The following is a 27,436-nucleotide window of genomic DNA, read 5'->3' as shown; positions in this document are numbered from 1 at the left end:
TCGGTTCTTGAAGATGAAGGTCTTCCTCTTCGTGGTTCATCCTCAATCGACTCTCTTCCTTCTGAAAATGCCTTAAACCACCGAAAAACCTGGGCCCTTGACAAAACACTATCTCCGTAGGCCTGCTGAAGTTTAAGAAGAGTTTCCGTTGCATTGTGCCCAAGTCTGAAGCAAAACCTGATAGCACACCGTTGCTCAAAATTGATGTCATTCATTTTTAGAACACAATAGAAAAAACTGTTTCAAAAAAACAATCGCTACGCACAACCAAATGACTTGAGCGAGGTCAAACTCGTACTGAAGGTGGATAACATGTTCCTCTGCCACTCCACCAAGCCCCGCGCTTCCAGTGTTGCCAGATCAAACGCAACGTTACCAGTCTCATTGCTTAATTTACAGACCTCGTATATGTGCAAAGAGGTAGTTCTTTTAGAACTTAAGTCTTTTAAAGACCACCAATTGTTAAGACTGAAAATAAACATTTTTAAGGTGACCAGACATTCCAGTCAGGCTCGTCATTTCAAAATTCCCAGTTTTGGGCAAAATGTCCCTGTTTCTGATGAAAATATTTAAAAGACTTGATCTATAATGAAACTAATTCATTTTCTTATTTTTGCCCCCCCCCCCCAAGAGCGCCCATATAGGGGCAAGGGGGGGCTCAAGCCTTGCCCGAAATTAATTAGAAGAAATTAGAATTTCCTTGCTTTTAGTACTTTTTTCTTTGCAAAAATCAGAAAACATTTCTTCTCCAGCCGTTAATGAATAAGTTATTAAAATCATCAAATTTTAATAACTCTAATCTGCACTAAAATCAGTTTTCCATGGGGAAAATATCCTGTTAAACCATGGGGAAAATATCTGAGACCCTCTTACAATTTTGCATATAGGCGCCCTTGCACCCCCCCCCCCTAAATCTTTGTTCTTCAGAAATAGAACAGATGTTATTTCTTTGCAAGGATCAAAATCTTAGTTTTAATTTATTAGAACTCAGATAGTTCTTTTTTAATAATGTAGTACTGATTAAAAGTAAGGAATCCCCATCACTGAAGTATTTGACATAATAAAAGAAATCCATTAAGTAGTAAAACAAAGATGAAGAAATATTTCGGGCAGTAGGATCCTTTTTAAAATTGCATTACCTGGGAAAGGTTTCAGAAAATTATTATAAAGTTTAACACTTTGGGCTGTGGAAAAAGTGACAACTATATGTGTGTCCTAGTTTTTCTCCTCTAAATTCTAGTCACCTTATATTTCAGTCATTTATACAACTAATTTTCTTGCTAAATTGCATTAATCATTCAGACACTTGAAATATTTTAGGAAGTTCCTGTTTGGCGTCCAAATGGCAGTGCAAATGAATCTGCTAATAGTCAACTTGTTTTACAAGATAGCATTGACAGCCCTGATCTTCAACGAACACGAGCTGCAATAGAGCAAACACAGCAGAAAATAGCTCGTACTAAAGAGCTTATTAAAGAAGGACAGACTGCTAGAGATGGTATGCAAGTTCAACTTTTTTTAGTTAACACTATTATTTTAGCATTCAAATTGTTCAAAAACTTTTTGCTATGTCTATGATGTTTATTGGAGAAATGCATAATAGTTATTTTGTTTCATTTAAAGAAAAATCATTTTGATATCTAATAAAGATCAGTATCTTTCTTTTCTTTTGTGTGTGTGTGTGTGAATGTGTGTGTAGTAAAGGAGAGATTATTAAGGATTCCTATTTTTTAAGTGTAGTCATATACAAATACAAAAGTGACGACCAGCAACAGGCTCTGGGCCCAGCTAAACTGGTCCTAGTCAATTTACAATCCCCAGTGAAGATCAATGGCCCTCTTAAAACTGTCTACTCCTTTGCTCATTACCACCTCTTCCGGTAAGCTGTTCCAAGGTTCCACTACCCTGCTAAAATAATAATTTTTCCTAATATCCATGTTAGCCTGAGATTTAAATAGCTTAAAACAATGACCCCTTGTCCTGTTTTCAGTGCTAAAATTTAGCCCCGTAACATCTTTCGTTTTAATAAATTTAAACAGCTGAATCATGTCCCCTCGGTCTCTTCTTTGCTCGAGACTGTACATTTTTAGCCTTCTAAGCCTGGAATCATAATCTAAGTGGAAAAGTCCGCTTATTAGCCTTGTAGCCCGCCTTTGAACCCTTTCCAATACATTAATGTCTTTCTTAAGATAAGGAGACCAAAACTGAACAGCATACTCCAAATGAGGTCTTACCAAACTTCTATATAAGGGCAGAAGAACATCTTTAGATTTATTTGAAATAGATCTATTGATAAACCCAAGCATTTTATTGGCTTTGTTGCTAGCAATGCTGCACTGTTGGCTAAACTTTAAATCCTGACTTATTAAGACCCCCAGATCAGTAACTTTGTCTGCCTGACTAATGACTGAACCTTGCAAATAATAACTTGTACACTTATTTCCATGCCCTAAATGTAGCACTTGACATTTCCCAACATTAACAGCCATACCCCATTTATCAGCCTACTCCGTAATATGATCTAGATCCTCTTGCAGCTGATTTGCTTGTTCTTCATTTTCTACAGTGCCCATAACTTTGACATCATCAGCAAAACAATTCATGTTTCCAGAAATATTTTTGTGAGTATCGTTCATAAAGACAATGAACAAAACAGGCCCTAACACTGATCCTTGAGGAACCCCGCTTAAGACCTCACTCCAATTAGAATAATTTCCCCTTACAATTACTCTTTGTTTCCTTCCGGTCAGCCAATTTTTTACCCAAATGAAAGTTTTCCCTCCTATTCCTATATCAGCTAATTTGCTAAGTAGAGCAACATGCGGTACCTTATCGAAAGCTTTTTGAAAATCAATGTAAACAACATCTACAGGCTTCTTATTGTCCAAAGCCATGGTAACTTTGTCATAGAAATGTAATAAATTAGTTGCACAAGATTTACCTTTCCTGAAACCGTACTGAAAACTAGTCAATAGATTATTAGTCTCTAGAAAATTTACTATCTTAATTTTCATCAATGTTTCAAAAATTTTGCAAACCACCGAAGTTAGACTCACAGGTCTATAATTTCCCGCACTCCCTTTAGACCCTTTCTTGAAGAGCGGTGTAATGTTAGCCAGCTTCCAGTCCTCTGGTACTGTCCCCGAATTATAAGAAGCATTGAAAATGTTTGCGATTACATCTGCTAATTCCTCTGCACATTCAACTAAAATTTTCGGATAAATATTATCTGGCCCCGGAGCCTTAGTCTCTTTAATTTTTTTCAAATGAAGTAAAACGTCATCCCTGGAAAATACAAAGTCCTCAAGCTGTAATATAGCTTGTGTCTTGTTGGTGTCAACTGTTGAGATACAGTTATCGTTAAAAACACTCGAAAAAAAGTTATTAAGAACATTAGCAATATCACTATCGTCCTGAATTAAAATTCCGTGCTCATCAACCAGTGGCCCAATATGACTATTTCAAACTTTCCCCGAATTAGCGTATGCAAAAAACCTCTTGGTATTCCTGTTTATGTTATCTGCCAGTCTTTGCTCCAACTCTCTTTTCTGAATCCGTACCAAATACTTAAATTTACGCCTTGCCTTACAATATTGGAGCCTATCTGCACTGTGACCTGTTTCTCTAAACCTATGAAAAGCAGCTTGCTTGTAATTTAGAGCGTCTTTAGTTTCCCTGGAGAACCACATTGGCCAAATTTTCGTGTTGACACCCTTTCTCCTAAAAGGAACATGATCCCTAACCGTATTCGCTAGATTTTCCTTAAACTCTGCCCACTGAAGATTCACATCGCTATTGTCCAATCCAGAAGAAAAAACTGCTTTCAAACTCTGCCGAAGTGCCACAAAGTCAGTATTTCTGAAATTGGGCACAAACCTAAAATTCTCTACTTTGTGCATATCAAATTTAATCCCAAACCTAATACTGTTGTGGTCACTATCTCCAATGTGTTCCCCTACACATAACCCCTGAACAGAGCCTTCCATGTCGCAAAAACTAGATCTAAAATCGCGTCCTGAGGAATGCGGGTCAAACTGAAATAGCTATTATCAATTCTTTTCAAAATGAACGAATAGGAAATCTGTTTTGAAATTCACACTACATAAAAAAGAGCAATGTATTTTGTACTTGTATTGAAATATTATTTTTTATTTTTGCAATAAATGTGTACCTTAAAAAAAGTAAAATTTTTAATTTTTTTTTTTGCTTGGAACAAAATGAAAAATAAAATATTTTTCCAATATAGTAGTTTTTGTTTGTTTATTAAAAAATTTTTTCATCAAATGAATGAATAAATAAAGAAATGAATGATTAAAAGAATGAATATGAAGCAATGAACAAATAAAAAAAAAATATGAATCAACATATGATATAAAATAAGTGAGTGAATCGAATAGAGAGAGAGAGAGAGAGAGAATGAATAAGAAAATAAGTGAATGAATAAATATATAGGTAAATCAATAAAAAAAGAGGAATGTTAATGAATTATTTACTTAAGTGATTTTTAATGAGTGAATTTGCCCCTTCCCACTTTGCCCCTCATGAACTTGACAAATAGTACTGTATATTTAAAATCAAAACATGCTTAGTATTGACTAAATAAGTACCGGCTGGACATTACTAAATCTCAATTAATACTCAAAATGTTAATTACAAAACTTTATCTTTTTATAATAACGAAAATATTTTTGATAAATCACAAAGCATTGAAACATTTGTATCACATTATTGTTTTCTTCGGCCTTTAGAGCTGTTTATGTTCTGACTGGAACCAACTGTATGCTTAAGAAATTAGTTAAAATATTGTTAGATGGGCGGCACTGCAAGCTGTGAAAATATTTAACCAATTTCACTTTGCCCCACATTCTTCTATATCATAAAATACCAATTCCATAAAACAGATCACATTATACCAATTTGCTTACAACCCCTTAAGCTCTCTTGCCAACTTCCTTCTACCTTCCTTTTAGCAAATTCATCTAAAACAGAGTTTCCTCTCTCAGTTTTAATCATGGAAGTGTGAAACTTTTTGTTTAAGATTTTAGCATGTTGTGAAACACTGTAACATTGTGTACTGTACATGATTGGTTAGACCAGGAGGCTTATTATATAGATTTTGTAGTTTTTATAGAAAGATAATTGTAGCATTAATTTATAATTTCCGAAGATGATTTGAGGTAATTTTCTGATTGAAACTATATGCCTTTCTGTAACAGTTAGCTATTGGACAACAGAAAGTGTAAACACTAATTAAATTTGTAATTTTGTAAAAAGTTTTGGTATTTTTCCGTGAACCGGAATTCGCCCCTGCCCTGAATAAAATCTTTTTTTTTTAAGGGAGGGGGACACCTAACACATTTTATCTTTCAAAAACTGAAATATGTACAAATTTCTCTTTCTTTGTATAGACTGGTTACTTCTTACCTTTTTTTTTTAACTTTATAAATGAATCTATCATAAAAGCATTTTTAACGTGTATATTCATAGCTCCCTAAATTGTATCAAAATTTATTTGCATAGTGTTTAATATTTATAATTGGGATATTTGTAACAGAACTAAATTATTGTAAGGTGCTTCTCTAATTTTTAATGCAATTATATTACTATTTTCATCTAATTTAATTCTTTTTCTAAATGCTTTTATAGAAAATGTTAACGAGTATTTAAAGTTGGCTTCAAGTGCAGATAAGCAACAATTACAAAGAATCAAAAGTGTGTTTGAAAAAAAGAATTTGAAAGCTGCCCAATCCATTGCACAGTTACAAAAAAAGTTGGAAACATACAACAAAAGAATTCGTGATTTAGAAACACATGGACTTAGCAGTAGTCATTGGCAACCGAGAGAAGTCTTGAGAGATGTTGGACAAGGCTTGAAGTAAACTTGTTTTAATCTTTTATGTCACTTATTTTCTCTACTACATAATTGTAATTTTTTTATGTTAAGATTACCTTCAATTATAAATATTTAAAACTGACATAGATAAAAACATTAATTATTTTTTCCTATTTTTAGAGATGTTGGTGTTAACATCAAAGAAGGAATTACTGGTTTCTCTGGGTAATTTCTTTTCTTATGTAGATTTTGAAGGGGAAAAAACCCTTTTTAGGCATTTTGCATTTGTATCTCATATAAGAACACTATTTATTCATGAATACATATAGGAACACTATTTATTCATGAAATATTGGAAATTGTTTTAGAAAATTTTGGAAAAAATAAGCAGAATATGTGATTCTAAATAACTGAAATGATTTCGTTTTTCTTTATCAAGCAGTCAAAATGGTTTAATATTTCTTAGTTGAAAGTTATTTTGAACTTTGAACACACAGATTGGCTTTTTAAATTTTTTATTTCAATAATCTTTGTATTTTCCTTTTTTTAGTTATTAATAAATATTTGATAGATGCATACTTCTTGAGAAAGAATCAAATTTCAAAGGATAAGAACTTGATTGTTTGATTTTTTAATTTTTAAAAAATAAAATAAGGTAAATATGCCAGTAGTGGCCAGTGCGTATGCTTGTTATTATTGCTATGTTAATGCTTGGGTTTATCAATAGATCTATTTCAAACAAATCTAAGAAAGTTCTTCTGCCTTTATATAGGAGTTTAGTAAGACCTCATTTGGAGTATGCTGTTCAGTTTTGGTCGCCTTATCTGAAGAAAGATATTTTTGTATTGGAAAGGGTTCAAAGAAGGGTAACTAAATTAGTAAGGGGACTCTCAGATTTGGATTATGATACCAGCCTAGCTGGGCCCAGAGCCTGTTGCTGGTCGTCACATTTGTATTTGTATTTCATCACATTTGTATTTGTGCTTCAGTAGTGGCCACTTCAAGGTTTATACTTGAAAAAGTAGGATTCCAGGTTTCCCAATGAATTAAAACGTGCAGGCGGTAATACCCTCAGTACGTTTGATGCATTTTTAAATCCATTGGGAGACCTGGAATCCTTTTTTTTTTTTTTTTTTTTTTTCAAATACAGTAAAACCTCGTTAAGTCGTCACTCAAGGGACCAAAAATTTTTGACCACTTATGCGGAGTGACTACTTATGTGGAGTGGGAAATTAAAAAAAAAAAAAGCCTTACAAATATTTATGAATAACAGTAGAATTCTGTGAGAAAAACAATAGCTTATGTAAGAAATGTCTATAAATTAGTGGAAATTTTAAAAAGGGGGAAAAATACTAATGATTGTTACTTTGTTTTGTTTTCTCTTACTTATACATTACTTAATAACAACAACTTATTTCAATGTAGTCATGGTACATTAATACAATCTTTCAATGTTGACTGATGAAGTTATTGCTTACGGAAAAGAACTCTCTCTTCTAACGTACATCAAGCTTTAAATTTTGTGTTTTTTGTTCCTTGTGAATGGATGTTAAATACTGACTAACTTTCTCCAGGTATTGGATTTTGTCTGTCTTGCTGGAAGGAGTTAGATTCATATTCTCGGTACTTGGCAGAGTCACAATAAGAATTATGCTTTGAATGACCAGAACCGAGGATCGAGATTTCAAGGAAAATAAATATCAAACAGCCTTTCAACTAAGTTCGACACTATTTTCTAAGATCCGACAAGGAAAAGGAATTTTAGAAAACAACTTTTGAGTGACTAGTTAAGCGGGTAAAATTAAATTTGGTAACCAGTAAAGGAGGGTCATTTTACATTACTGTGAATGAGACCTTGTCGGGACCAAAGAAAAACGACTACTTAAATGGGGTGACCACTTAACCGGTCGACTACTTATTGAGGTTTCACTGTATAAACCTTGAAGTGGCTACTACTGGTGTGTTTACCTTAGTTATTTTAAAAACTTGTAAACTAAACAATAAAATAAGTATATAGAACAATAAAATTAGTGTAATAAGTTACTTGTCATTAGTAATATTACAAGGAATTAAAATACGGATTTTTATCATTGCTACATCAATTTTTTTAAAAACACCCAAAGTATATTTTGTAGTAAGTTGCCAACCTAAGAAGGGGCTAAGGCAGAAATACTTAAAATACACCACCAGTTCAGTTATTCCATCCGAGGACTGCAGTTTTGTGCTTTTTGGCCCCCATCAGCCCGGAATAAGAATCACATGAGCTGGAGGCAAAAAAACCGCTTGAGGGAGCCAAGAGAGCATCACATTAGCTACCAGTTTGTTTGACTCTCTTGTCTCCCTCAAGAGGTTTTTCGCCTCCAGCTCATGTGATTCCTATTCCGAGCTGATGAATGCTAAAAAGCACGAAACTGCAGTCCTCGGATGGAATAACTGAGCTGGTGATATATTTTAAGTACACCTTAAGTATAGCTGTTAACTTATTTTTGTTCTCTAATTTTTATTGCATGAGTAAACTGTAACCTTTGAAATTGTGTTGAAATAAGATCAGTATTGTAATTTAAATTTAATGTAATACGTAAGTAATTAATATCCTACTTGGTGCATTTTTTGTTTATAACTTTTTTATACTTTTTTGATAAGGGATTGAAAAGGGGACATGGAATCTTAAAATACTTCTATATTTCAGTGATCGAGTTATTTAAAGTTCTATTTCAGATATTTATATACCAAAAATAAGTTAAAAATCATCTCCATTATTAAGTTTTCTTTATGAGGTGACACATACTTAATCATAAAAAATTTAATTAAAAAAAATATATAATGCGAAAATCGTCCCTTTTTCTGAACTTCAATCTCCCTTATGCTTCTAAGTTTGACTTGTTTTACCCTTATTGTAACATTATATTTTATAATCTGACTTATTTCCTTGCATATCATAGATTTTATGTATTTTTATTTATTGGATTTATTAATTTTTCTTGCAGGGGTGTTGTGGGTAATATTAAAGGAGGTTTATCTGGCCTAACTCAAGCAACACACAGTGCTGCTGAGTGAGTTTAATTTCAGTTTGTAAAATTTCTGATTATATTTTTAAAAAGGTATCTAGTACAATATTCTTTAATAAATACATGTCATGGATGGAAGTAAATTATGCTTTGTTTCTTTTACTGCAGAACTGTAATGTCCAAGCCTCGTGAATTTGCTCATTTAATAAAGAATCGTTTTGGGAGTGCTGATAATATAAGTTCTCTTGAAAGTGAGTTTGAAATGATACATGTATCAATATTTCATGTTAACTACACTATTTTTTCTATCATTTTTATTAACTTCAAGAAACAAGTTTTTTTTTTTTTTTTTTTTACACTTTTTCTAAGGGGGGCTACCACTTGCCAACCCTGCTGAACTGTTAACATAACATTCTGAGTAAAATCTGAAATAAAAATTAAATATGAATGTTTGCCATATCAATTCACATGAAAATCTTTATAAAAAGTAGATGTTGCTTTCTCTTTTACCAAATGGCAACAATACGTTTGTCTTCAAATCCAAACCTCTTAGCTTCTGTAAGTCAAAACTAATATTTGATGTGCACATTATTTTTGGGGATCTATTTCGATAATCTTGATTTTATGATTGATTCATTAAATTATGCAAAGGATGTCAGTTGGTAATGAAACAAGTAGGGTGATATTTTGATAGTTGTACTCTTTTAGCTAAATTTTGGTCTGTAATCATTTTATTCTGTCAACATCAGCTTGGCCGAAACCCATTAGCTCTTAGTATTTGGCATCACAAACTTTGGAGACAATATGGAAAATTACCAAGGATCCTAATTGTCAAAATTTAGCGTGTTTCAAGTTAATTTAGAGGCTTTAATATCAAAATTTTTATTAAAATTTTTTTGCATACTTATCTGATTTATATAACATACTGAAAAAATAGAGTAATGTCCAGTAGAACAAAGTTAGTTCTTCATATTATGGTACATAATAGTTCCTTATATTTGAATAGATCACAATTAAAAACCAAACTTAAATTCTGGAAATAAACTGCAAATACATGTGTTAAAATGTCCGATTTGTGCAAATGTTTTGAGCAATATATGTTCTAGAATGGAATTATCATTGTTAAACAGATCATTTTATACCGATGCAAATATCATTGATGCTATTTATATTTGAATATTGACTATTGACTAATAAACAATGCTAAGGAGAAACTTGAATAATGAACTTAGAGGTGCCCCAATAGCACAGATGCCCATACTCCTCAAGAACAGCGGTGCACCACTCCTCCTCCCCCATAAATACCAAAGAACCCTTAAGAGCAAGAGATCCCACCAATAAAAAAAGTACCCTTAACTGCCTTGCCCCCAGTTTCAACAGCGTTGTCTGCACCATGATATAGTGCCCAAGATGGGCATCCCTGCCAATGGGAAGTCATGGGTGGTCACCATGACCCTTGACCTCCTCAAAAATGTCTTTGTTCAATAATTTTTGCCCTGCGGTTTAGCAAATTTAGAGACAGAATTGTAATATTACTTTTTTTTTTGTGATGATGTCTAATGGCTTAAGTAGGTGTATGTTCTCCTATTTTATCACGTGGAAAAACTTGTAGTTTCATTCATTCAATAAACTGAAAATTGTCCCCTCCCAAAATTTATACAAATACAAATGTGACAACCAGCAACAAGCTCTGGGCCCAGCTAGGCTGGTCCTAGTCAGTTTATAAGTCCCCATTGGAGATCAGTGGCCCTCTTGAAGCTATCCACCCCCTTGCTCATTACCACCTCTTCCGGTAAGCTGTTCCTAGTGCCCAAAACCCTACTAAATTTTTCCTCATTTCCAGGTTAGCCTGAATTTTGAATAGCTTAAACCACAATGTCCCCTTGTCTTGCTTTCCATGAGAAAATTTAACCCATTAACATCTTTCTTTTTGATAAATTTAAACAACTGAATCATGTCCCCTCTGGCCCTTCTTTGTTCCAGGCTATACATATAAAGCCTATTAAGTCTAGTATTATAGTCTAAACCTGAAAGTCCTCTTACTAGTCTAGTAACCCTTTGAACCCTTTCAAACACAGAAATATCTTTCCTGAGATAAGGAAACCAAAACTGAACAGCATAATACTCCAAATGAGATCTTACTAAACTCCTATATAATGGCAGGAGAACCTTCTTCACTTTGTTTGAAATAGATCTGTTGATAAACACAAGCATTCTGTTGGCTTTGTTGCTGCACTGTTGACGAAACTTGAAATCCTGATTTATTAAGATACCCAGATCAATAACGTTTTCTGCCTGACTAATGACCAAATCCTGTAAATAATAACTTGTTCGCTTATTTCCATGACCTAAGTGTAGCACTTGACATTTCCCTACATTAACTGCCATACCCTACCTATCCGCCCACTTAGTAATATGATCTAAATCCTCTTGAAGCTGTTTTACTTGTTCCTCATTCTCTACAATCCCCATAACTTTTACATCATCAGCGAAGCAATTAATGTTTCCAGAAATATTTTCATCAATGTCATTCTTAAAAATAATTAACAGAAGAAAATTTCTTAAACACCATCTTTTTTGTCCATGGGTACAACACCCCATTCACCCCGCAGACAGATGCCTTTGTACCCATAGACATACAAAAAAATAATATATAAATAGGTCTGAGGAACTCAATTATACTCAATATATTTTTCTAAGCCATTTTATATTGAAATACTTCAAACATCCATTTTTGAAAATAACATTAAATAAAATATCCAACAGAAATTAAACTTTGAAAATTAATCAAAGGTTTTTTTCCTTTTTTTTTTATTTTCCTTAATTTTTAACATCAGTGAAATCTTTAAAAAAGTTATTACTCTTAAGAGAGTTATATTCCAGGCCCCACAATGTATGCCCGTAAAAATTTTTAGGTCCAGAGATTTTCTCTTTAGAATCTTGATCTGTAGGTGTTCTAATGTAAGTATATCTTGGGTAGACATGTTGAATCCTGCGCGAAATAATTTTACAGGTCGTCAAAGATAGCGGCCATTTTGGTTCACTTGCTCATTATGTTTTTCGTAACGTGCGTACCTATAAATTTAATTTTAGTTTTGAACTGAGATTTTTGGGGCGTAGATTGTCAATTAATGTAATAGTTACGTCATAAAAGCAGCTCTGGCTATTTCCACAATTTTTACGTGAGATTTCTCCGACGTTTTTTGTTTACCATTGTAGTTACTAAAAAGGGTACAAAAATTAATAACTCTTAATGAAACCAAACGATTTTAATGTGTAAAATCTTTTGTGTAAATCAATATTTTTCAAGGTCACCAGCGCATCCAGCAATATCTTCTGGAGGAAGTTTTTTGATCAAAAATACCTTCTGAAGGGGTTTTTTGATGAAAAAACCTTTTGAATGGGTTTTTTTCAAAACATACCTTTTGAAGTGGATTTTTTGACAAAATATACCTTATGAGGGGTTTGTTGATCAAAACAGCCCTTTCATATGCATAAGCTACTGTATTAAAATGTGCATTCATGTTAAAACCAGTGACTATAGGGGGGTTTTCTCCCCTCCCCCTTCGCTCCACCACTGTTCAAAATTATTTATCGTCTGCTATCAAAGTTAATGTTTTCGAGTAAAAAATATTCCGCAGTTCCAAAAACTTTTTGTTTCATGTTTTTCTGTGACAATAACTATTTAAGCAATGGCTGATACTTCTAAACTGAGTTCAAAAAGTTTAAGTGGGCAATTGAAGACATCTTGAAGATAGTTTTGACAAACGAATATGTAGTTTGTCAAAAGGAATCAATATAAAAATTATGTTCTCCGACAAAAACGAGTTCGTGAAGCTGCTGAAATACGCAAAGACGCAATATTGAAAAACGCTGCAAGAAAATACAGTGTGTCATTGCAGCAACTAGTGCTACAAGAAATGCACGCGAGGAAAAACGCTAAAAAAATGGTAGAAAAAACTGTACAGACTGCTGCAAGTTTATATGCACATCTAAACGGTATAAGTTCTTATATTCGAAAGTATGAGCGAGAAACCAATACACAGTGTGCGCAAATCAATCCTCAAAATTTGAACTGTTGAAAAAGGCAAATGAAATATTAAAGCCTCTTTTAAATTCTGGGCATGGATTTATTCTTTCAGAAATAAAAGAATTGATGCTCAATGCTCAATGTAGATGAAAATGCATTGGTTTATATTAATGAAATCAAGCATTCTTTTCTGTGCTTCCGAAAGAAATAATGAACCTTTGTTGGTTTTTTATAGACATTTACCTCCAAAAGTACTTGTTTTTACGGTGTGGTTAAAAGTGACGGCTTTTAGCTCACAAGAAGCCGTGAAGACTGCAGAAAATCAATGAAAATCTTGAGAAAATCATTATAAGATGTAGATTTTAGACTACAAGAGAAGTTCTGCTAAGCGAGTAAAGATGGTTCAGTATGCTCTTGGCTCAAAGGATGAAGGAAAATGTCAAATAATGATTCAATCGCTACGCACAAATATTGAAAGCTTGAAAACAGAGATTGAGTTTTTGTTAAGGGATGTAGTGACAAATCGGAACTGTGCAGGCATTGGGAAGTGTTTCGTTCACTGGTATCACTTGTAAAACACTTGATTATTGCTGATCGCGAAGAAAATTACAAATTATACGTTCAGACTGTTGAATTACTACATGAAATACACCGCCAGCTCAGTCATTTCCAGCCGAGGACTGCAGTTTCGTGCTTATTAGCACTCATCAGCCCGGCATAGGAAAGTGACTGAGCTGGAGATGGAAAACCTCTTAAGGAAGCCAAGAGTGCCAAACAAACTGGTGGCTAATGTAGAATTAGCTACCAGTTTGTTTGGCACATGCTAACTAGCTAATGTAGAATTTATTGAATATGTTGAATTACTGTTTCCAGTCTTTCGTATATTTGATTGCATCATTTATCTACTATATGCAACATGGTACTTAGAGAGGATGAGGGCGCTGGAAAATGAGTGTCCCTACCTGTAGGAAAAATTCATTCAAGGTAAATTTTTTGTTAGAAATAGAATGGTAAATTCAATGCTTTTTGAAGCCAGAGATGAAGTTGGAAGAAACGATTCAACGGTCACAGAAAAGTGCCGGAGAAATAGCAGGGAAGACGAGAAAAAGTATATTGCCGAGTGACATTTAGAGTATCATGAAATTTTAATGATATGCAATGTATTTGGCGGTCTTACTAGTTCTTAATTAATGGATCACTGTGAGAGTGCCCCGCATCATTATTTTTATAGGCAATCGTAGCCAGTATTTTGATGAAAATGTCAAAAGACTTGTTGATTTTATCTATCAACATATAAATCCCTATCAGATTTCTGAAATAGGGCAACTTGACAGCTTTCTCACTAAACGACTTGTGAATGGTAGTGTCAAGATTCGCCTTCTCAGCATCATGAATATCCTGAATCATTGATTAGAACAGTACCGCCAGTTTAGATTGGATACAGTTTGTTTCAAAAACTGTCTGATTTATTTTCGAAAGTCAACCTACCATGCTTTCATGCACACAGATCTTCATAAAATATCACTTCTAAGCTAATGGGAAAGAATCAACGTTAACAAGGGTGCAGAGACATGAAAATAGCGAAAGAAAGGGAAGAATGCGATAAAAATATTTTAGCTAAGGACTTGTTTCCAACGAACAGATTATGTGATGGTCAGGGGTGTGCACAGAAATTTTGGGGGCCGTCACAAATGACTTTTCCGGGCCCCCTTCCATAGTGCTTATCCATATATTTCACCCCTAGTTTTAAAAATATTGAGCCGACTTCAGGCTCAGGCCCGAGCCAGCAGGTTTCTCTTATCCCCCCCCCCCTTTTCACGCCCCTGCTGGTGATGGTGATTCACCTACCAAGCTAGATTACAGAAATATCTGTTGCCAGAACATTTTTAATTTAAGTATCCCCAATAAAAACTGCACTTGTTATATATTTCTTGTCAGAAGTCCGCTAAATAAAGAAAACTTTTGGCGAAGTTATCAGCAATGTTCTGCACGGATTCATTTCTTGCTCTTTTCATGAACTTCATATTGTGTTCGATAGTTATTTGCAGCATTTTGTGAAATAATCTGAAAGGATGAGAAGAGAACCAACTAAGAGCACAACAAACCTTGCTGTAATTGACAGAAAAACACTAGTACCTATATGCAGAAAGAAACTTTCTGGACTTCAGTATTAAATAAGGAAAATTTACAGTAACTAGCACGCAAGGAATTAGAAGAAATGTCCAAAAATGCTACATTTTCAGCAATTGCTAGCGGTTTAAAAGTTAATGAAGAAGCAATCTGCAATACTTTTCATAGGAGACTTGAGACAGATCAGTGAAGAGTTTAAATAGAATAACTCATTATAAGATGCAGATATACGAATTTTTCCACCTATAGACTGGGCTGATAAAAATGGTTCAAAAAGAGTGGTTGCAGCATCAAATGGTACAGACGTCCGTCGTAGTGCAATAACATGCAATGCGAAAACAGATCGTAACCTTTTTTAAAAGTAACTAATCTTGTATTTTTCGTTTATTGTGTTTTTGAAGAATCATGTATGTGATAAACACGTGTTTAGAATGAGCATTTTGGATTATTTATTAATTTTTGTACAATTTTTAGTAACCAGAATATTCAACAATAAATGTCAGAGATATCTCCACGTAAAATTTTGGAAACAGCTAGAGCGGCTTTTATGACATAATTAATACAATAGTTGACTTCCTAAACTCCAAAAACTGCAGTTTAAAATTAAAAGTAAAGTTGTAGGTACGCTCGTTGCAAAAAACGTAATGAGCAAGTGAACCAAAATGGCCGCTTTCTTTGATGGCCTGTAAAATTATTTCGCGCAGGATTCAACATGTCTACCCAAGATATTCTCGCATTAGAACACTTACAGATCAAGATTCTAAAGAGAAATTCTCTGGACCTAAAAATTTTTACGGGACTACATTGTGGGGCCAGGACTATTAATGATGTTATGAATAATTAATATGTTTTTAAACAAAAAAAAACTAGATTCATGGTATTATGGCTCTCTATGTACCTACATAATAACCTCAATTTATTTGCAAATTGAAACCTCTAACCAAAATTAACCCATTACAAAAAAAAACTCAGTTTAGGTTAAACCAACAGAAATCTATAAAAGTCGACTTCAAATGAAAACAGGTGGGATTGACGATCTGTAGATTCTACAACAGGTGGGGGTTACTTCAACGCTATATTTTCAAGCCCAACTTCAGATCCATCATCATTGTTGAAAGCAAATTTCGGGCGTTGATGACAAGGCACTATTTTGAGATACTTCACATTGTAAGAAGACTCATGTGCGGCCCAAGGAGACTAAAATTGCCGTCCGTGGGTACATATGGTTATGTGACCTTGGGTACAAAGGTACGCCATTTTGGTTTTACAAGCCAGTCACATCAACAGGACCCCAGTTTTACAACATTAAAAATCAGAAACAAAGCCTTCAAAATATAGGGAATCATGATACCTACAACAAAAATGAATAATATAATCCACGACGGACGAAATAAAAAGAAATTGCTCATGTTTTTTTAACTACTAAAACCGAAAAAATGTGATAGAATCTTAAATGTTCGTTTGATGGGATTGAAACTTTCTGGGGTATTGAAGAGGGCTGTGACACACACGTTGAACCCCAATTAGGATCTCGCTCGACGATACCCGGAATTTCCCGACCAACGTCCGTGGGTACAGCAGCTTCTCCTATTATGTTCAGCTTAAGGCTTGTATTTAGTTTTAGTCTAAAAAATCCTAATATTTTAATCCAACTTTCTGATAATTTATTGAAATATTCCATTAAACTTGAATCCTGTAGAGATATTCACGTTATATTTTGTCTTTTGTTTGAGAAAGTTGAAAGTACACATTTTTTTTTTTTTGATACCAAATAGATTAGATTAGGTTGATAGATAGATAGTGATTAGAGTTTATAAATCATAATTATTGTGAGATAGTGATTAGAGTTTATAAATCATAATTATTGTGCTTATAATTTTACTTAAAAGTAAGAATAATTTTACTTTTTTTTAAATTTTTATTTTAGAACTTCCTCAAGAATCATCTGATGCACAGCAAAGGAACATCCATGGAAGTGCAACTTTTACACATTGCGGGTAATTAACTGTGATTTTTATTGTTCTAAGTTTACTTGAATCATTAAATGATAGCTAAATGACTTTTATTTATAAAATTGGTCAAAATATTCATTATGAGGTAGTCTCTTTTGTTCAGGGCTGCGGAGTCGGAAGGAAAATGACCGACTCCGACCCCGACTCCGACTCCTGGATTTTGAAACGCCCGACTCCGACTCCGACTCCGACTCCGGATGTTTTTGATTTTCTTAATTGTATTTTTTCAACTCCCTCTCTCCCTTCAGGGGAAGGGGGAAAACCTCTAAACAGAGATTGAAATATTGATTCCTTTTCATGAAAATTTCGCATTTTGTTTTTTATTGTAAACCCAAGACGCATACAACGTTAGAAATTCAATTTAAAAATCAAATTTTCCAACAGTTACGAGTTAAGAAGTGAGATGACTTAAAAATCCCTTTTAAAAAATTTGAAAAGGATTATCTGCAATTTGCCCCCTTTAATGTTTAACAAATAGATATTGATCAAATCGTGTGCTTTCAATTTTTGAAAGCTGTAACTTGAGAGAAAAAAAGCTTTTTTTTCTTCTAAATCCAAGTTCTTGAGAGGGGGTGGTTTTCCCTGGGTGACACCCATCAGGTAGATGACACCCAAAGTTAATTTCAGAGTTTATAAATACTTTAATTCTGAAAATTTTCGCGAATATATTTTAAATTATATTTCATCAATCAAATTTCAACGAAAATAGGACACATATACATCAGGAGCTAATTTTACACAAAATGCGGCCGGTATACAAATTTGTACGAATAGCTTTTACTATACCTATATTTCTTCTTCGCTAAATTTTTAATTTAAATTTTATTGTCTGCTTTAGAATTAACCTTAATATTAAGATTTTAAGATTAGCTGCAATTATTGAGTGTTGCAATCAAGAAATCATTTAAACTTATTTTGTTCCATACTTTTTAGTGAGAACCAAGCTTATAGAAATAGTCTTAATAAAGAAAAAAACATTAGATTGTTTTTCATCGGATCTTTTGGATTCGTGCTTTCGCGCTAGAACGCTTTTGAATTTGTCGATCACCCTTAAACGTTTCAACCTTAGCTACGGGCCTCGACTTATTAATTTGTTACGTTTCTTTCGCTATTTTATAACTGAGATCGAACAAAACACTATATTTCTATTTTTATTTGAAAGTGATTACTTGAAAATGTTAGGCAACAAAACCGTTTGCTGACAGTCGCTATTAGTTAAGTTAAAAAGCAAGCAAACTAGAGGACGGCTACAGTAAGTTCGGTAAGCATTCAGGCTAGCTGATTGCCATAATGGCAGTTATTTTCTCATTAGTATCTTTTTATACATGTAATTGAACCAATTGGTAGTCAGTTTTTAAAAAATGCAAGGAGAGTCAATGAAAAGGAAAAAAAAAATGAAACCCGGAGTCGGAGTCGGCAAGTTTTCTAACAACTCCGACTCCGACTCCTTTACCCCAAAATCAGTCCGACTCTGACTCTTCGACTCCGACTCCGACTCCGACTCCGACTCCGACTCCACAGCCCTGCTTTTGTTAGCATAGTAACTACTAATTCTTTAACAAGGAATTTTGAAACTATATTTTCCTTCAACATTCTCGATCAAAAATTAAAAATATTTTGGAGGCTTATATTTTTATTTAATTGATTAGAAATTAATTTTTGTATTTTAATTTTAATATTTCTCAATATCAACTTATTTTACTATTAAATAAAAATAGTAATCACCTCAATTAAATAATAATAATAACGTACAGTGAACGCCGGTTAATTGAATCAGTGGTTAATTGAATCAACTGCTTTAATCAATCAAATTGTTAAAAACAGAATAAAATCCAGCTTTATTGAATTAGCTGCTTTATTGAATCCATTGGCGTCGTCAGCTGAAATTTATTGGGGGGGACCATATATATATATATATATATATATATATATATATATATATATATATATATATATATATACATATATATATATATATATATATATATATAATGGGTTTACATTTAATACAATACTTTTAAACGGGTACATCTTACTGATTTACATAAGTACACAATAAGAAAAAAAAATTAAATACCAACAAATACAGTAAAACCCCTCCTAACGGACACCCCTCAAATGCGGACACCTTTCTTATGCGGACAATTTTTAATTCCCCGATTTCAAGGCAAATAACATTATCAAACCCCTGTCCTGCGGACACCCCTCTATAGCGGACAAAAAATATTGTCCCTTTAGTGTCCGCTTTAGAGGGGTTTTACTGTACATTTTTTCTAGACTGCACATGGGATACGAATATCCGTGCTATTTTTTTGTGATCAATTTTGTCCAAGATGTTTTTGTGAACGTAGCATACATGATTAAACTGCTCTTGTGTCAAAGTCGACCTTAGATACAATTTCAGCTTTCTCAGCGCACTGAAGCTTCTTTCAGCTTTACACGACGAAGGGCGGCACCGAATTTTCAACATTTTGAAACAGTGGACAATTGAATTAACCGTTCTTAATGAATGAAATCATTAAAAACGAAATCCAGCTTTATTGAATCAGCCGCTTTATGGAATCAAAGCTGTTTAGAACAAAATGTGACTCATATATAAGCCGCGACAACTGTATAATTAAATTTTTAGATTACATAGTGATAAGCCCTGCAGCTCTAAGTTCTTGACACAAGTTGGAATCGAAGGAGTTTAATTTGATGTTTTTTAATTAAAAAATTAAAGTATATAATTCACCGTTATGACATTCACGAACCTACGAAAAACACAACTACAAAAATAAAATAAGACACATATAATTAAGCTCTCATAATATCATATTTTAATAATGCTACCTTTTCAAGTATTTTCTTAATTTTTTCTGGTTTTTTGCAACAAATGCACCAAAATTTTGCTTTTTTGTTGAATCCACTATACACTTAATGCATATGAAACCAAAAAACAGCAAAAACCATGCCCATGTAAATACATTAATTTCTGATTTCTCAAAGTCAACAGGAAAGTGCCCCTCCTGATCCTCTTTAAGTGACAGGCCTGCCTTGAGAGGCACACCTCGCAGATTGAAAAGTACTGGCCTACACAGAGAACAAACAACATTTGGTGTATAATTGAATTCTGATCAGCGGACAATGGGAAAGAGATAGAGAAATGAACTGCTTTTTTCTGACACGTGACAATAAGTTTTAAAATGGTTATTTCAATAAAATTTGTTCAGTAAAGCAGGATTATTAATGGATAATTTTCTGTTAAGCTTTAATAACTAAAAGGAGTATTATTTATTCCATTAAAATTTATAAAAGTTGAAACATTTAAAAAAAAAAAAAAGACAAAGTTGAACTCATTAGCTCGGACAGGACTCATAATGTCAAATTGTCGATAAGAGCTCACTGTGCACTTTCATAAACTTTCCTTTCCCAGAAAATTTTGTCTGACGAGTCTTCAAATTTCGAGTAGTTTTTTGCGAAATATTGCATTAAAAAGATATTCTCATTAGATGTAGTGATGTGGGTAATTAGGAATTTCATTCGGAAAATCGAGAAGTAACCCCATCTGAATAGTATAAAATCGGGGAGCCTCTGCATGTATTACACTAAACAGAATGGTACTTACCTATCACGGTCTTTTGATTTTTTGAAGATGATTCCGTGGATGTTGATGGTGATTCAGTTGGTAAAAATTGCACAGTTTCATTTGATGTAGAAGGTTTGCTACATTTTCCCGTTTCAAGCCACCTCTCCATAGCCGTAATCGAATATGTAAAAAAAGGTATTTTTACCAAAATAGGAGCGCTCTTCAGGTCACCTACTCTCAAGGAGACCAAAAGACCACATGAAATTATCTTTATTTTTGTCGGAACGTCCTTTTATTTCTGTCTTTTTTTTTTCTGGTCATCTTGCGCTTCTTTTTCCGTTGGTCTATCGGAAGTGACATCACAGTATCCATCGTTATGCTGGCTTACGATTTGCTTTTGAAATTGCACGTTAATTTTTAGACTCCTCCTCTTTTTTTTTCTGTAACGTAACGCTTTTTTGGTCAAATTTGAGATGCCGCAAACACATTTGAGAAACCGCGATTCGGTAAGGTACTTTGAAGCCACGTGTTGAATAATGACAACATGACACGTCCTTTCCCTTTCCACCCCAAACTTAATCTTTGACCAGCTAAGTGATCTTCTAAATTTTTGTGCATCCTTTGGCCAGGGTGTTGTTGCCAGCTGCAAAAAACCGCCAAAGAGGTCTGGTGTCTCATTTTGTTTGGGTAACATCGGGGTCGCTATAAATTGAATCGAATCGGCGAAACAAACACTGCAAAACTCGAAACAGAAAACTGGAAGCGCCGAGAAACGAGATAAGAAAGAAAGGGGCAGAAACTCAGATCCCCGTCTGACTTCTGTTGACTTATTAGCACGAGAGTCGTAAAAAGGGGGGGGGGGTCCATATACGCTGGAGACTCGACTATGGTTGGTTGACATTGCACTCGGGAGAAGGTGTCCCCTTTCTAGCATCCTCCACTGAACCTAGTGTACGCAGAGAGAAGAGCAATGGTTTGTCAATGTAGTTAACTTTTCGATTTTCCGTTCACTATACACATCACCTATTTTGTTTTTGTTTTTAGTTAGTTTTTTTTTCGATGTTCATTTCGTTTTATTTGATATGAATTAAACATGGTAAATTATGTATTATGCAACTGTTTAAAGTCTTCAAAGCAAAAATAATTTCCCCAAAATAATGAATTTCATCTTGACAATTATCGAAGGGGTCCGATTTTCAAATATTGAGGATGTCCGGTCCTCAAATATTGGGGGGGTCCGGACCCCTTGGACCCCCCCGGCCGCGACGCCCATGATTGAATCAGCCGCTTTATGGATTCAAAACTGTTTTGAACAAACGTGATTCATATAAGCGGCGGCCAAAGTAGTAGTAATTGATTTGTTCTGCTGAGATAGTAATAATTGATTGTTCTGTTGATAGATCGATTTATGTAACAAAATTATAAAGCAGCTGAAATCCATTGTGTCATCTGTGTAACAAACTCGAAATCAAAGAAGTCTTTAAAAAATTCTGAGTCATAATTAATGACATTTTGAAAATCTCCTTAGAAAAAGAAACTGTCATGTGAGTGTCTGAATTTTTTGGTAGAAGTTACACTTAATGCAAGTAGTTTTAATTGTTGTATTACACCTTCAGTCTGCTGTAGAATTTTTTCCAGCAGTCTGTGACGCAAATTGAAAAGTCCAAAATCAGTCTGCAAGCTAAACCAACATTAGATTAATCGTGAAGCTAAATGAGCAGCACGAAATTCTTAAAAATAAGATGCTAAAATTTAAAAATACAAGTACATGCTACCTGTGGAGAAAATATGGTAATTCTTTGCTTGCTAAAATTAAAATTTTTTTTCTTTTCAAAAGTTTTGTGTGTTTTTTGCCCCTAACTAAGAAATTGTGTGCAGATGTTCTCGAAAGACTGTAACGTACATTGCAGCATTGCACTGTTTCTGCTACCGGGATCTTCAATAAATGTAAAATAAAGCAGTATTACTGGTGATCCAGATTTCTGCACAAAAACTGAAAGCATGGTGACAGATATTGCTGCAATGAACAATAATAGTAAATTAGAATATTACAAAAAAGAACTTTTCCTCTCAGTACAAAAGTTGTTTTTAAATAGTAGTTATAAATACAAGAACACATGTATTTTTTATGCCTTTTTTTGTGTTTTTGAGAAGTGTACTTGCATTCAAGATTCTAGAGATTTTTGTTTGTATTATTCAGTCTCTAATTATCTGTTAGCCACAAAGTGGAAGTTACTACAAATAATTTTTTAAAACCTATAATGCCTGATCATATTATAAACTCGGTAATGAGCTTGGAATTTTTCATTTCTGTCTCATTGGATTTTAACCCAGATGTAGCCTCTTTATATTACACTAGTGGCACCCGCACGGCTTCGCCCGTAATAGAAAAATTAAAGGTCTTTTGGTTCGCTTGTATATTTACAAATAATGTATGGTGAATTTTCTCGCCAATTGGCTTGTACCGACGTTACGGTTCCACGCTATGATAATTTCGTATCTCGCCAATTGGCTTGTGCCCATGTTACGATTTCACGTTATGATAATTTCGTAATTTATGATAGTTTTTTTTCTTAAAATTTGAATAAAAAAAGAACCACATCGAATTTTCGAAAAATCGCTTCGAGGTGCACACCCCCATGCTACATACTAACTTTGTGCCAAATTTCATGAAAATCGGCCGAACGGTTTAAGCGCTATGCGCGTCACAGACATCCTACGGACATCCTATGGACATCCTACAGACATCCTACAGACATCCTCCGGACAGAGAGACTTACTGCTTTATTATTAGTAAAGATTAGTGCTCACGTTTCGGTCTTTTCCCCGCCATAGCGATATATGAGACAAAAACAAATTATGAATAATTTCTTTTAGATTTTGCTTCAGCTAGTAGAATAGATAACATTGACTACACAAGTATGTAATGAAGAACAATATTTACAGCATACGCTGAAAGAAAGTTACTGTTGAGGACCAGACTAGGTTGTCGTGCTATCGGTCTAAATAACCGGCATACCGTGGTGGTCAGAATTATAAGGACAGCAGAAAATTGCAAAGAAAAAAAGTTATTTCTGAAACAATTCAGTGAACTTTATGCACAAAGCCTTTTTATGCCTTTACATGCTAGAACTCATTGTGGGAAGTAGAATATTTGAAAATTTAAAATATAAATATTTTGCCCTGATTAATAAAAAAAATGTCACTCAATAATTCCCCCTTTTTTTCAATCACTATTATCAGTCTTGATGTCTTGGAAGGTAAAGAACGTTCTTAAAAAATTTTATCCTGGCTTTTTCCATGGAGAAAATAAGTTCTTGCTTGTTTCGACATTGAATGCCATTTTTTTATACTTCAGGTGCCAGAATGCCTCACAAAGATGCCATTAAACTTAGATCGAGCCTTTTGTTGGGCCAGTACAGCAATTTCACAGAATAAGCATTAAACAATTATTTTGAGGTTTAAGAAACATGCAATTAGGCATTATCCTGCTGGAACAAATTGTTAAAAAAAGTAATTAACAGTGTTTTGGTTTAAAAAAATACAGCTCAGTATATTAATATCACTCTCAAAATTCATTCTGTCCAAGGGCGCCCATATGGGGGGAGGGGGTAAGCGGGGGCTCAAGCACCCCCCCCCCCCCCTTGAATTTGCAATTTCTTGCTTTTAGTACTTTTTCTTTGCAAAAATGTAAAGACATTTTTTCTTCAGCAATTAATCAATAAGTAATTAAAAACATCAAATTTTAATAACTCTAATCTGTACTGAAATCGGTTTCTATGGGGAAAATATCCTGCTAAACCATAGGAAAAATATCTGAGCCCCCCCCCCCCCTTAAAATTTTGCATATGGGCGCTCTTGATTCTGTCATGCACATAAAGCATTGGTATACTTTCCGTTCGTAGCGAAACTTCCACAGATCATTATTAAGCCCCCTCCAATTGTATCCGTTGAAAAATTTTATTCCTTCACAGAGATTGTACCAGAAGTAGCAAAAACCATCTAGTTCATCCTAATTAAACTTTTTTGCATCAGAAAAGATTACACTGTCCCACTTTTTATCCATAACAACGCATTTTTGGCAAAACTCAACCCTTGATCTCTTATGAATTTTTTTAGAGTTGGTCGTGACATTAGTTTCACATCATTAAACTTTTTCTTTTTTTGTAAAACATGTTGAACAGTTCAAGAACTGCATTGTAACTTGAACTCCTATCTAATATATCTTGATGATTGTTTTTTCGAGTAAGCTCGTCTTATTATCATGGGTTGACACACAGGGTTGGCAAAAACCCGGGTTTTTTTAAAAAAGCCCATGGACCCAGGGTTTTTTGGGTTTTTTTAAATAAAACCCAAAAAAACCCAACTAAAGTTGGGTTTTTTAAAAGAAATGTGGGTTTTTTTGTCTTTTTTTAGGGAAAATGTGGGGCACTTGTAGCATATTGTAGCATAAGTATATGGACAAAGTGCAAAGATTATCTTCGGGTAAAAAGCTGGAAAACTAGTTAAAATTCAGAGTTTTATGAAGAAAAGTATAAAAGACGAAAAAACCCAAGAATGTTTAAGTTTCAGATTTTTTAATTTTCATTATTACCAACAGTTAAGGCAAAGTTACTTCTCGAGTGATAAAATCTATTGTTCGTTTTTAATTACTACATTTTTTTTTTTTGCATTTTACTTTATAGTATTTCATTTCGTTATGCAAAACTACTGTAGAACCTCAATTAGTTTAAATCCCTTTTTACTGAATTCCAGCTTAATCAAGACATTTCTTTGAATTTTATGTTGCCTGTTTTTCTATTTCTGTGTACAGGGTAAGAAATATTTAACTTTTTTGTAAAATAATGAAAATACTGTACCTGTTCTGTTTTCTGTCGACCGTTTGAAAAATCTGTTTATTTCTAAACAATTTACCTTGTGTTTATTCGAGATTTGTGACGTGTTGGTTAGCAGAAAATAATTTACATGAAAGCCTTTTAACTAGATTAGTTTCTTCTGTACAATCTACAAATATTGAGAAAATCAGACGTGACAGGACTTGGTCAAGATAATTTGAATTATTTATTGACCAGTTAAAGAAAAAAGTTTAAAATATTTATTTAAAATCTTTGAAGTATATTTTTAATGCCGTTAAGAGTTAAGAAATACTATTAAAGCTCAAAATCCATTTTTCATGTTCATTGTCTGTGGTGAAGAACAAATAAAAAAGAAGTTTAAATTGTGAAAGTATTTAAATTCATTAATTTTTTTAAAAACTTCTCACAAAATTTAAAAAAAACCCAAAAGTGGGCTAAATAATGGGTTTTTTTGAATGGGTTTTTTCAAAAAAACCCATTGGGTCCAACCCAATTGGGTCCAATTCAGCCAACCCTGTTGACACATACAGGAACAGAAGATTTCCTACCTGTTCGTCTTTGTGGTCCTTATTTGCCGGGATTTCTGAAAAGCTCTAAGGGCCCAATCTTTATCTATTCAGATTTGTTGCTATTTGACGTAAAGTAATTCGTGAAGTTTTTCAAGCAACCACTTTCGTTTTATCAAATTCATTAAGTTTAGTACCTAACGGCATGGCTAAAAATAGAATGGGACGTTCTCAATATTTTACTGAGCATTTATATTGTTATGTAGTGCAGTGTGCAGAACAAAAAACAAGCAAATGTTGCTTTTTAGAACACACAAATCTAATTGTCCTTATAATTTTGTCCAAATAACGAGGATGTATAAATTCAAAATTCATTGTATGAATACAATATTTCTATGTATTTCAAATAAAAGTACTAAAAAAAGTGTCTTTTACCATTAGTTTCTAGTCATAAAACTTGCATAACTTTCTGACCAAATGCAGCCAAGATCTGAGGATTTTTCTTTTGTCCTTACAATTTTGACCAAAACTGTACATTTCCAAAACCATGCAACCTTGAAAGCAACCTTTAATGAAAGAAATTTTTAGAATTCTGTGTGAGGGTTGGGGATTACTAAAGGTCAGCTACACAGATGGGCCCCATCAATATAAGGGATGGTGGGATGGAGCAAAACATATGGGCACACACGGGCGGAGAAAAGATCAATAAATGACTACTTAAGGGTTAATGTGTTTGCTATACTTTTGTGTTAATTTTTATTGCTTTCTTTTTTTGGACTTGCTGTGATGTTACCCACAAATTAATGCATAAATCATTCACTCAGTGATTGAAGCTACCTAATAATATTTTCTACAGCACTGGACAAACTATTTTATTTATTTTTATTACCCTTTTGTTTATTAAGAGCTAAGTACCCTTCTGATGATGAAAGTTCAAGTTTAACATCCGGATCTGGTAATATGGCTACTGCAAACCTTGCCAGTCCAAGGCGTCAGCTGCTTCATCGGTCACCTCCTGAGCATTCCTCCACTCCTACCGTTACTCCCCTTGTTGCTGATTTTGAGCCAATTTTGCAAGAATTGCGTGAACGTCGAGAAGAGTATCATCATTTAGTAGAAGAAGTCGATGCCTTAAAAGTAAGTTAGGGCATCATTAATACAAGCTGAGCATTGAGAACAAAATAAGTGTATGTCAATTTTTTTTGAGCAATTACGAATTGCTTTTTGTCCTCACTTGACCTAAGTTGATGTTGCTCTGATTTTTCAAATTTCCATGGTGTCGGTTGTTTTTTAATATTTATTTAGAGAGCAATACTTTGCTGCTTTACGTCTGCGGTTTGATTTTATCCACTTTTTTTTTTTCAGGTCCTAGCTGAAGCACTTTTCATTAATCAAAGACTTTTTTGGTAAAATTAGGTTTTTTTAGGAAAAAAACTATATATATGAACTTAAAGAGAGAAACTTTATCTAAATACAAAATTTCTAGATTACTA

The 27,436-nt window shown here is 33.7% G+C and overlaps 1 protein-coding gene across 1 annotated transcript in view; it reads left to right on the top strand.

The window, feature by feature from the left end:
* LOC129229964 (transmembrane and coiled-coil domains protein 2-like) overlaps window positions 1-27,436 on the top strand; it is a 44,892-nt gene that overhangs the window by 5,599 nt on the left and 11,857 nt on the right. Inside the window, exons 2-8 of the mRNA XM_054864347.1 lie at window positions 1,321-1,498; window positions 5,647-5,875; window positions 6,014-6,058; window positions 8,821-8,886; window positions 9,010-9,092; window positions 16,929-16,998; window positions 26,849-27,080. Coding sequence (XP_054720322.1) covers window positions 1,321-1,498; window positions 5,647-5,875; window positions 6,014-6,058; window positions 8,821-8,886; window positions 9,010-9,092; window positions 16,929-16,998; window positions 26,849-27,080 — 903 coding nt within the window. The remainder of the gene's footprint in view (window positions 1-1,320; window positions 1,499-5,646; window positions 5,876-6,013; window positions 6,059-8,820; window positions 8,887-9,009; window positions 9,093-16,928; window positions 16,999-26,848; window positions 27,081-27,436) is intronic.

The sequence above is a fragment of the Uloborus diversus genome, chromosome 9, assembly GCF_026930045.1.
Source record: "Uloborus diversus isolate 005 chromosome 9, Udiv.v.3.1, whole genome shotgun sequence".
NCBI lineage: Eukaryota > Metazoa > Arthropoda > Arachnida > Araneae > Uloboridae > Uloborus > Uloborus diversus.
This window is presented reverse-complemented; position numbering and strand designations above follow the sequence as displayed.